Source organism: Camelina sativa, chromosome 5 (assembly GCF_000633955.1).
Source record: "Camelina sativa cultivar DH55 chromosome 5, Cs, whole genome shotgun sequence".
Taxonomy (NCBI): Eukaryota; Viridiplantae; Streptophyta; class Magnoliopsida; order Brassicales; family Brassicaceae; genus Camelina; species Camelina sativa.
This window is the reverse complement of record NC_025689.1, coordinates 31,363,903-31,374,917: the sequence shown is the minus strand read 5'-3', so window position 1 is coordinate 31,374,917 and position 11,015 is coordinate 31,363,903. Positions and strand designations below refer to the sequence as shown.

Genomic DNA, 11,015 nt, shown 5'->3' with positions numbered 1-11,015 from the left:
CATATCATACTAAAATCGGTTTTGGTTCAATTTCGATAATTCATGGGGATAGTAGATATATTTGTTTTACTATCTTATTATTGAGAAAATATGTCATGCTTATCTATTTGACAGAAGGCGACGATTTTGAAAACTTACCTATTATAATTTAGAGATCTTAATCAAAGGAAGAAAAGATATATTTGACTTTGTCTTTCAAAAGTTTATTTATTCGATTAACCAAAGAAGTAATCAAAATGAATACGACGCCAAACTTTTTTCTTTTTTTATTACTTAACCTGATAATCTTGAATTGAAATGTAGAAGAAATTTCAATTATTCAATACCATCGACCAAACGTATGATGACATTTCTTTGTAAGGAGTTTAATAACAAATTACCTAACAAACAAACTGGTCTAGGAGGACAAATTATATAGTGTAAACAAAAAAAAAAAATACACATTATTCCTAAGTTTCACCGTAAATGAGAGGAAATCACAATGGACTATAATGTCAACAAACTTAATATTCTCTAAGCCCAAAAAGTCTACAGAAGAATAAGAGCATAAATAAGGCACATCATTCAAAGTAAGGAGGACTCACACACACCACCACCTTCCTCCCTGATACTTTTGCTACTGTTTGATGTTTTGTATAGTACTTTGATTCACCCAATATGATGTACGTATCAATATCGGTGAAGCATATACTTTGAGAGTGAGTTGGGTTTTAGGACCTAAATCTTAAAATGAATGCTATCTCAATGTTCAATTCCAAAATTCTACAAAATGAGGCTCACCACTGAATCACAAGTTTCAATGTTGGATACTCTCTTTATTCTTATCTTCAGAGGAATCCAATTCTTTAACACCACTGAATCCAAGTTCAGCCATATCCTGTTTTGCCATCAAGTTCCTGCAATGATAATAATAAACCAATTAATCATATGATCACAATCCCATCAAAGTGAAAACAGGAACTGTAGAGAGAGAGAACTATGGTGGTGGTGACATACTTAGCCATTCGACACTGGAGATATTTCTTAGAGAGATGTCTACATTGTTCAGATTTATGAGCTGAAGACTTAAGACAACCAAGATACTCTTTCTTCTCCTGCAAAAACACAATCAAGAAAAATGCTTAAAGAAGTGAATTAACTGAAACATAAACCAAAAAACATATACAACTAAAGGCGAAGAAGATGATGAAGAAGAAGAATACAGCATCACATTCGTGCAAGTGATCCAAAGGGAAAATGCCCTTTTCTGGTGGTATTGGTCTTAATCCTCTGTTACCTCCAAATGCTCCACCTACCCACACAAATCAAAAACAGCCGCGAGAGTAACGATTCAGCTCGAGTTTTTAGGAAGTAACGTTGATCACTAAAAACACAGTGTTCTTGTTGTCTCCAAGAAAGATAAAACCTTTGATCTAGGGTTTTGGGTTTAACTGATTAAATAACTAACCAAACACAAACACAAAAGACAGTGTTCCTGTCTCCAACAAAGATAAAACTTAGGGGCTCTGTTTCAGTACACACAATTGGCAGATGATCAACAAAAAATATAAAATGCCCAAAGATGATGATAATAATCTCATAAAATCTAGTACTGAGAACATACCTAACAACCTAGAATCTTTTATCAAGTTAAGGCGAACCTGATCTAATGTTCACATCTTCAATTCTAGAGAAATAGGAATCTAAGAAAAAAGAAAACAAAGTAGTAGTAAGGAGAAGAGAAGAAAACGCACCTGAACTCATGATGTTCAAAAACTCTAGAAGCCCAACAAAGATGTGAATTGGATAAAATGGCAAAAACAAAGTTCCCAAGGCTTTCTATTTATTCTATTACTAGTAGTACATGGTTCTGGTTCCTGGCTCGCTCATCTGAAGAACAAAGAAACAGTAGCCATATGAACTTGAAATCGAAGATAAGAAAGAAGAAGAGATTGAAGCTGTGTTTCGTAGCAAAATGGATTGAAATCGGCCGGCGCTTGGGAAGAAGAAAGAAAGAAGCGATTGTTTTCAGGTTTTGGAAGACGACGCCGTTTAAAGGGGAGAAAAAAAAAACACAAACCATATATAATAATATAATATAGGTCGAATTTATTATTTTCATTAAGCTCAGATAAAGTTAAATATGTTATACAGGTAGTATATTATTTTCTATGTATAATTTCTTTCTTTTGTTAAAATACGTATACGAAGTTGTTGATTTTATTTTCATGAATCTCAGTTATATTTTAAAGAAACTCGGAAATTAACGTTTTTATGAAATACTTTCAGTTTCCGCATGTTAAATCTATATAAAAATTTCTAGTTTTCCTGCATTTTTCCAATATCTTTGAAGTTTCAAACGAGTCTTATGCGGATGCCAACTCTTAATCAGGTTAAAGAACGAAATAAATAATACTGAGAAATCGAAGTAAATAAATAAAGGATAGACAGGACGCTTTTGAAAATATATAAAAAGAGAAAACGAAAGAGAGATTGAAACAATTGTTCAAGCAAAATGGAATCATACGAGGAGAGGATCCATGTCTTACAAATGTTACATCATCAAAAGTGAAACGAAGTACCAGAGAAACTAGATTAACGCTTCTTCTACTACAACCACAAATCATCATCATCTTTATTCGCTCGTGGCTGATATGAATGCACTTCCAGGTTGACGGTTAGCCAATGGCCCATGGTTTGACAGAAACTGCAACAACACAAAATCCAATTCAGAATCAACATAGCTCTCGACTCAAAGCATATAAATTAAAGCTCAAAATGTGTGAAAATCAGACTAACCTTAGCATTGACACCATCAGGAACAATCCTCTTAATAGCTCTCAGCTTAGTGTACTCAGCACGGTTGAATTTAGTGAACCCCCTGAAAACACCAATCATCAATTTAGTAAATATGCTTAAATAGACAAAGAAACTGAGACAGAGACATTGAACAAGACATTACCATTTCCTGCTAACAATGATCTTTTGACGACCAGGGAACTTAAACTTAGCTCTACGAAGAGCTTCCTGAGCATGAGCTCCATGGTTATCCTTACACCTCACAGACAAAAGAACCTGTCCGATAGCAACTCTAGCACAAGTACCAAGAGCTTTACCAAAAGCACCTCTCATACCAGTCTGAAGCCTATCAGCTCCAGCACACGAAAGCATCTTGTTGATTCTCAAAACATGGAAAGGATGAACCCTGATCCTGAGATGGAACGCATCTTTACCAGCAGACTTAACCATGTACTTGTTACAAGCGATACGAGCTGCCTCAAGAGCTTCACTTGACACATTCTCTTTCTCCCATGAAACCAAATGAACACAGAATGGGAACTCATCAACTCCTTTCCTCTTCATTCCAACATCATAAATCCTGATTTTTGGATCTGGTACTCCACGGCAGTACCTTGATTTCGGGTATGGCTTTCCCTTAATCTGACGGTAACATCTCGCCGGTCCTATACCATTTTCACATCGGATTGTTCAATCAGCAACGTTCACACAACAAAAAAAACCTAAATTGACATAATCAAAACATCAAACTAATCCAAAGCCTAAAGATTTCGTATGAACACAGACTCAGAAAACAAGATTCTTCTACACATTTCAGCGATTCAATAACACTAAAACCTAGATTGACATAATCAAAATCTCAAACCATTTCCGAATTCTACCAAGTACGAATCGATTGCAGCGAATTCGAAATGAGATTGTGGGTAAGCAGAGAAGATAGACTTACTTCGTCCCATCGCGTTGGATCCGTACGGTGTTGATGATGGCAAAAACCCTAGAAATTACAAATGAGGACGCTGTGATGTTTCATTTATAGGTGCGACAAAAACAAACCCTAAATTTAGCTTACGTAACTGCTTAGCTAAATAAAGGCCCATTGGATATTTTTGGTGTGCTCGGTCCAGGCCTTTATCTTTGACTTTTTGACCTTTGTAGCTTCCAGTGTGAACACGTTATTTTTTGGATTGAAAATTAACGCGTAAGATCATCTCCAACCGTGGAATTTTCCATTTGGGTTTTTTAATAATATAATATTGATATTTCTAATATAGCTTAATTTTACATTTAAATTTAAATTTTAAATTAAAAAACTGGTCATTGAATGAAAAACATCCATACAGGTTATTCATGAGGTTCTAAAAGTGTTTGATTAAGAATCTTTTAATTGTCGCTCTCCTCTATTATTTATATTTACATTTTTTAGTAGGAAATATTTTTTACAACCTTACTATTGGAAGTGGTGTAATAGCATCTCCCGTAGCTAGAAACTCTAATGCGTTTTCACATATTTTATATTGATATTTCAATATGATTTTGTATTATATATTTAAATTATGTTTTAATTTAAAAAATGTCAAAGCAAAATTATTATATCAGATGATACATACATATGAGGGAGAGTATATATCGAGATTCAAAAAAAAATTAAAATGAAAAATCATATTATTTTTTTTCTATTTTCTATGGCCATTATCCTACGGATTACTTTGTTGTAATCGAACAAGCAGAATTTGCCAGGTCACATAGTTTCTCCTCACAAAAATATACATCACAAACACAAATGTTATAGCTAATGAATACTAAGATAGTTACTACGGTCAAGTGATATTTTGAAAAATCATTTAAATATTATTATAGTAATATTGATATAAAATATAATCTTAATTAATTAGATCTGATGTACTAATAAGATTTGGCTTAAATCTATACAGTAGCTATTAAAAATATGTAATAACATGCAATCAAATTTAGAAGTTTTAGTCGCTGAAAATAATAAAATAATCAAACCATGTCAAACACTTTTTAATAACAAAAAACGATTATTATTATACAAAACAAAGAAAATTTCTTTTTCATCAAAATTATTAAATCCTTTATTCGTCAAAAATTAGAATTAAAAGATTTTTTTCACACATACCAGAAACTAAAATCCAAAAAAGAAAGTAGATTCGGATTAAATGAGAGATTATATGCTAATAAGAACCAAGAATCTTGACATACATCAATAGTAAAAACATTTCATTTTCTCTAAATTTATAATGTTATTTTGAAATATATGAAAACGGTTATAACGAAAACTTAATAATAATATATGTAAGAACTAAAAGGTGGTGAATACTTCAAGGGTTTACATCATCACATATCCATGAGATGAATCCAATTCTATACATGAGAATCAAAATTATAATGGTCACTAAAAAAGTCAAAATTAAACAACAAACACAAAAAAACACAGTTACTAATGTCTAATGGTAACTCATCTTTTTTTTTTTATCTTATTAATTCATCCGTCCAATTTTTTTTTGAACACAAAACGCCCATGATTCATGACATGTAAATCTAAAACACAATCAAATAATACAAAATTAATATAAAATATTGATATTTATTCGATATTAAACAATAATCATAACATATTGATAAGAAACTCTACTCATGAGAGGAACCTAAACAATTAAAAAATATATATATATTATCAAAATTATATACTTAGGCTAAGGAATGCGACTAATAATATTGTGGCTGAGACTCAATATTTATAGCTTCATATCTAGGAAAAGTCTTCATAATTATAAAATACTTTCATACAAATATTCATAATATATTTAGAAATCTTAAATTTATATAAAAAAGAAACAAAAAATGAAATATCTTATAGTCTCAGTCAATCGATACAATTTTATTTTATTTTTTTTATTCATGTATTCTCAACAAAAAAAATAGATTTCATTGTGTATTTATTAAATTTATCTTAATCTACTAAAAATGTTAAATAAAAGAATATTTAATTTGGAATTTAATTTTAGGTGTCGAATTTCTAATATTATCTCAATCATTTAACAATATTTAACTAAAAGCAATAATAAGAACTTTCTTTTTTAGTTTTCAAAATATTTTTCTCCCAATTTCCTAAAAATTTTAAACTAAAAACCAATAATACAGATTTTCCTTAATTTAGCTTTCGAATTTATAACACAATACCTAATATATATATATATATATATGAGAAATTTTGAGAAATACAGTTTTTGATATACTCATTTTCAAAAATGTGTAAACTAATATCTATATTAACATTTTTGAAGTACATTTTGTGTTATGCCCTTTTAGTTTTGTTTATTTAAAAAGTTATTTACAACATTAACTCCTAAAAAATTTCCAAAACTAACATTACTCCAGATTTTGTTTCCTAAATATTTTACATTTCATTCCAACTAAAAAATAACAGCAATCAAATATAGAAATAGAAACTAATATATATATATATATATATATATAACCACACATTCTGTTGTGTTTTAAAGATATTCTATATCTAAATCCTTCGCAAACAATGAAAACAACAATTTGATTCTCATTTTGTTTTTCAAAAGCTTTGATTCTTAATGTAAAACAAACTTCGATTGACCTTTATTTAAATATTATAATTAACATATATAAACTTAATAAAAAAATTTAATTATTAAGAATATGTAAAATTAAAAAAAGTCTGAAATACTATATAATGTGATTATATAATAGATGAGTTATAAAGAGGACATGTTGGAATTAATAAAATATTATTAAATTTGTGTTAACACGGGTTAAATCCTCATTTAATTATTTATCAACACTACTAATATTAGAATATTTGCCATAAAATCAAGTTGATTTAACTAAGATTGTATAAAATAATTAAATCATTAGGGAAAATGTGACTTAATCACAGCGTAAAAATTACTGATTATGTATTGAGATCCCTTATGTTTTGTTATAATAATTTAAAAAGAAATGGAATCTTAAATACTAAATAAAACAAACGAAATATAGTAAACAAATGCTCATGAAGTGTATTGCGGATTAAAAAATAATATAAATATTTAGCTGCACAACAACCGAAAAATTTAGTTACTCCCTCCGTTTCAAAATATAGGATGTTTTAAGCAAAGCACGCAGATTAAGAAGTTTTACTTTTAACAAATTCAACCAATCAAAAACAATACTGCATAATATAAAATACTAAAGTAATCTAAAAGTTGCATTGAAATTTGAAGACATCCTATATTATGAAACAAAAAACTTCTCCAAAACATCCTATATTTTGAAACGGAGGGAGTATTACTCTATTACAAAATATCTAGTATTTAACAAATAAATACAACATAAAATATAAATTATAATAAAAATTATATGCCCGCGGTGTACCGCGGGTTAAAATCTAGTACTATTTATTACTAGAAGAATATATATATTAGGTATTGTGTAGTTAAAAAAAAACAATACGAGAAGAAAAAAAAAACAAACAAATACCATAAGCATGTAAGAAAAGGTGTAAGTCAACCTTCCCAAAATCTCTAATTAAATCAGCATCTGTAACTTGGATATCTTTGTGACTTTGACCATCAAGAGCTCCTTCAAAACTAAGTCCGAATCTCGGAAAGAATCAATGATTCATAGGTGGGAGAAAATAATGAATACATGCACCAACATAGAAAAACTATATACTGAAGTGTTTACCTCTCGGCAAAAAAGGTCAATAACCTATTTTATTTTCTATCAGACATGCCAAAACCATAGACTTCTTTAGTAGAGTAAGAAAACAAATCAACCAAGCCATCATCCCGATGAGATATGCTTGCATAACTAAACATTATAATTGTGTTTTTTTTTTTTTTTTGTTTGGGAAACAGCCTCATACTAGTACAATGTTTACTATAGGTATAATGTTAATTCAAAATAGTAATAATTTAAATTTTAATAGAGTGTGTACTGATAAGATTTTTTTTTTCTTTTTGTATTAGCCTATTAGAATACTAAGAAAATTCGATCAACAATTGGAGCTTTATGTCTTGCTTCCTTCATGAATAAAAAACCTTCCTAAACTTCTTAATACCGGCGAGCTTTACTTTGTATCGTGCCCTTCCACTAAACCATATTGACCTTTGTTTAATAAAGAATGTTATGTAATGTACTTATGTGTATGTCTTAAAAATCAAAACAGAACCAAATAATTGCTTAGCAAAATATCAAGCGAAAACTACAAGAACCACATTCAGCAACTTAGATCATGGCCTCCAAATTAGAAGTCTAATAGGGACACATCATAATACATAATAGACGACAACACACGACCACATATCTATACTCTACCGCTTCTCGCCGCATAAACAAGTAGCAGCTTGAAGTGCAAAGTATGTTAGGATGATGTCCGCTCCAGCTCGGCGTAAACACATCAGTGATTCCATCATCACTTTCTCCTCATCGATCATCTTCAGGACTCCCCCTGCTTTGATCATTGAGTACTCTCCAGAAACCTGAAAATTCATGGAGAGTTTCAATCAACAAAAAACATAAAGACTGGGAATGTTGTTGTTCAATAAGCAAGACTGTGATCAAAGAAATTACTTGGTAGGCAGCAATAGGCAATGGAGATTTGTCCCTCAGAAGTCGTATGATGTCCAAATATGGAAGACCTGGCTTCACCTGTAACAAAACCACTCCAATTTGTTACCGAACTCTAATAACATGTTTTGCTAAAGCATGATAAAGTACTTACCAGGAGAATATCTGCTCCTTCAGCCTCGTCTTCTCGTGCCTCAATCAAGGCCTCTCTGTAATTTGCAGGGTTCATTTGATACCTATATAGTTCACAACGTCAGTTTGTAACTGCTAGGGTTAGAAAAACAAATACAAATTCAGTATCAATAAGGGTTGATGGGATTTACGTCTTCTTGTCTCCAAAGCGTGGGTTTGAGTCCAGGGCTTCACGGAAAGGACCATAAAATGAACTTGCATACCTGTTGGCAGAAAATTTTATACAATTAGACAGAACAAACAACTTCTAGAAAAGCTATTGAGGGAAAAATAAATGTATGATTATTACTTTGCTGTGTACGACATGATTGACACGTTCTGGAATCCTTCAGCATCAAGAGCTGCGCGGATGGCACCCACTCGTCCATCCATCATGTCGCTTGGACTCACGACGTCCGCACCAGCTCGAGCCTGGAAAGAGAGAAGGAGAGATCATTGATATCTTATTAGTACGAAAAAATTTCAGACATTTTGAATCACTAATATCGAAAAGGTGAACCTGGGAAACAGCTTGCTTGCACAGCTGGTGTACAGTTTCATCATTCATGATCACACCTACATAGATAAAAATGTATCAGAGTTCCAACTAAAATGTACCAGATGGAATTTGGGTAGAAATACTTACCATCCTCTCTAACGATCCCATCATGACCATCGGACGAATAGGGATCCAACGCCACATCAGTGTAGATAACCTAGCAACAGAGGAGAACACTTGTCACAATTGCAAATTACAACATTTTTCATCTCCTGGTATAACTAAAAAACTGAGATTACGGATCTTACAAGATCAGGATATTTGTCTTTGAGAAGACGAATTGTTCGAGGCACCAAACCGTTGTCATTGTATGCCTCATCCCCTGTTGGATTCTACAAAATGGACGCCAAAACAAAGCGTTAAAGATACAACTCAAGAACATATATACACACAAAGAGAAGAGAAGCGTGAAAGACCTTTAAAGCCTCAGGAACTTTAGGGAACAAGACAATACTGTTGACACCAACAGCTCGAGCCTTTTCAACCTGTTTGTAAAAGAAATCAGACCAAAAAAATTCACTTTCTTGTAACATGGCGGCAACATATAAATGAATCAAATCAAAAACACAAGGTCAAAACCTCTTCAACAAGACCATGCCTCCAGCCAAGTCTATAGCAACCAGGCATAGCTCCGATAGGTGTGTCTTCCTCACCTGCCAAATTCCAGAAACCACATAATGTTTATTAAAGACAATAGAGACCCCAATGAGAGATGTTTAAAGTCAGAATACAAAAGAAACTAACAAACCTTCATGAATGAAAAGTGGGTATACAAAATTTGCAGGGGAGATGTCAGTTTCCTGAAAGGCAGCTCTCGTAACAGGGGATGCACGGTTACGACGTGGACGTCGGTTTAGATTCTGCAAGCAAATAAGTAAACATTAGAAGAGTTAAAAACAGTAAGCCTCTTAAAAAGTTTCAACCTTGCAGCTAAATCAATCAAAGAACCGATCATCTTGTACAATGCAATTAGAAGCAGATTCAATCAATGAAATAAAGTGATTAGGATACTCACAAGAGGCTGAACTATAGGTGTACCAGCCGGAGCAGCCGGTTTAGGAGGAACCGGAGGAGCCTCTGGAACATTGCCAGAAGCTACAGCGGCTTCACACTCAGCATCACTCATTCCAAGCTTCTTAGCGTGTCCATTACCCGATTCACTAGCTCTTATGACAAGGTTACGACGTTGACTAGTAGCAACTCGAGAAGAAGCAACACTCACTTTACTCACAGTTGATCTCAGACCAATAAAGCTCTTACAATCGATTCCTCTGGTGGAAGAAAAGCTACACGAGGCGTTAAAGATCGGTGTAGTAGCCATGAATCTACAAAACACACACACACACACACACACAAACAGAGGAACGCATTGAGAATATTATCAACGAATTGTGCTATTGAGTTGTGAAATTAAGGTTTCTAAAGATCTACCCGTGACTTAGAATGAAGGATTGAATTGAAAGTTACAGACTTTAAGATCGTATATTGACTAAACAAAGCAAGATTTATGTGAAAATGAAGAAGAAGGAGAAGGTTAAAGCAGTTTCGTTCGAAATGAAAACACAGAGTAAAGTTGGTGTTAATTCAAACCTTGAATGTGAAGAAGTTGTTGTTGGGATTAAGGAAGCTGAGTGGAAAAAAATGGGGTTTTAGGAGAAAGATGATAGCTTTAGATGATCGCCGATTTTGACAATTGACAAAGAAGATAGAGACTGGTGTTCACGCACTCTAGCTGCGAGTGAGAGTATACGAGTTCGAGGATTGGGAAATTTTTAAGTGTTTGGTGGTTTTAGTTTTAGAAATGGGCTTGATAGAGCTTAATGGGCCTATGTTAATTTGATGAAACCGGGCAATGTATATAAATAGGAATCGATTGTATACTCAACTATGCTATATTTGTGAATAC

At 32.4% G+C, this 11,015-nt stretch overlaps 3 protein-coding genes across 4 annotated transcripts; all 3 read right to left on the bottom strand.

Moving 5' to 3' along the window:
* On the bottom strand, nt 329–2,050 carry LOC104788051 (cytochrome c oxidase assembly protein COX19-like). Its single transcript, XM_010513729.2, has 4 exons — nt 1,734–2,050; nt 1,203–1,291; nt 997–1,094; nt 329–896 (listed from the first exon to the last, which is right to left on the bottom strand). Exons 1-4 carry the CDS (start codon nt 1,741–1,743, stop codon nt 797–799), a joined length of 297 nt encoding a protein of 98 aa, XP_010512031.1. The 5' UTR covers nt 1,744–2,050; the 3' UTR covers nt 329–796.
* LOC104788050 (60S ribosomal protein L10-3) lies at nt 2,414–3,822 on the bottom strand. The gene is made up of 4 exons (XM_010513728.2): nt 3,725–3,822; nt 2,942–3,443; nt 2,779–2,860; nt 2,414–2,686 (listed from the first exon to the last, which is right to left on the bottom strand). Exons 1-4 carry the CDS (start codon nt 3,732–3,734, stop codon nt 2,615–2,617), a joined length of 666 nt encoding a protein of 221 aa, XP_010512030.1. The 5' UTR covers nt 3,735–3,822; the 3' UTR covers nt 2,414–2,614.
* Nucleotides 7,963–10,845, bottom strand: LOC104788048 (delta-aminolevulinic acid dehydratase 1, chloroplastic). 2 transcript variants are annotated; one of them, XM_010513726.2, is made up of 13 exons: nt 10,700–10,845; nt 10,125–10,434; nt 9,858–9,969; nt 9,689–9,762; nt 9,526–9,594; nt 9,358–9,441; nt 9,197–9,266; nt 9,071–9,126; nt 8,861–8,982; nt 8,703–8,774; nt 8,534–8,615; nt 8,383–8,460; nt 7,963–8,291 (listed from the first exon to the last, which is right to left on the bottom strand). In XM_010513726.2, the coding sequence occupies exons 2-13, from the start codon at nt 10,428–10,430 to the stop codon at nt 8,124–8,126; spliced, it is 1,293 nt and encodes a 430-aa protein (XP_010512028.1). In that variant the 5' UTR covers nt 10,431–10,434; nt 10,700–10,845; the 3' UTR covers nt 7,963–8,123. The 2 variants fall into 2 exon arrangements, with proteins under 2 accessions (XP_010512028.1, XP_010512029.1); XM_010513727.2 differs by lacking the exon at nt 10,700–10,845 and adding an exon at nt 10,541–10,671.

Coding starts and splice junctions, on each gene's coding strand:
- LOC104788051 (XM_010513729.2), bottom strand. Junction 1,095..1,202: donor ACTTGCACGAATGTGATGCT/GTATTCTTCTTC, acceptor GTGTTTTTGCAG/GAGAAGAAAGAGTATCTTGG. Junction 897..996: donor CTCCAGTGTCGAATGGCTAA/GTATGTCACCAC, acceptor TTATCATTGCAG/GAACTTGATGGCAAAACAGG.
- LOC104788050 (XM_010513728.2), bottom strand. Junction 2,861..2,941: donor ATCATTGTTAGCAGGAAATG/GTAATGTCTTGT, acceptor TGGTGTTTTCAG/GGGGTTCACTAAATTCAACC. Junction 2,687..2,778: donor CTGATGGTGTCAATGCTAAG/GTTAGTCTGATT, acceptor GTGTTGTTGCAG/TTTCTGTCAAACCATGGGCC.
- LOC104788048 (XM_010513726.2), bottom strand. CDS start 10,430: ATGGCTACTACACCGATCTTTAACGCCTCGTGTAGCTTTTCTTCCACC. Junction 9,763..9,857: donor CCCACTTTTCATTCATGAAG/GTTTGTTAGTTT, acceptor GGAATTTGGCAG/GTGAGGAAGACACACCTATC. Junction 9,595..9,688: donor GGCATGGTCTTGTTGAAGAG/GTTTTGACCTTG, acceptor TTTTACAAACAG/GTTGAAAAGGCTCGAGCTGT.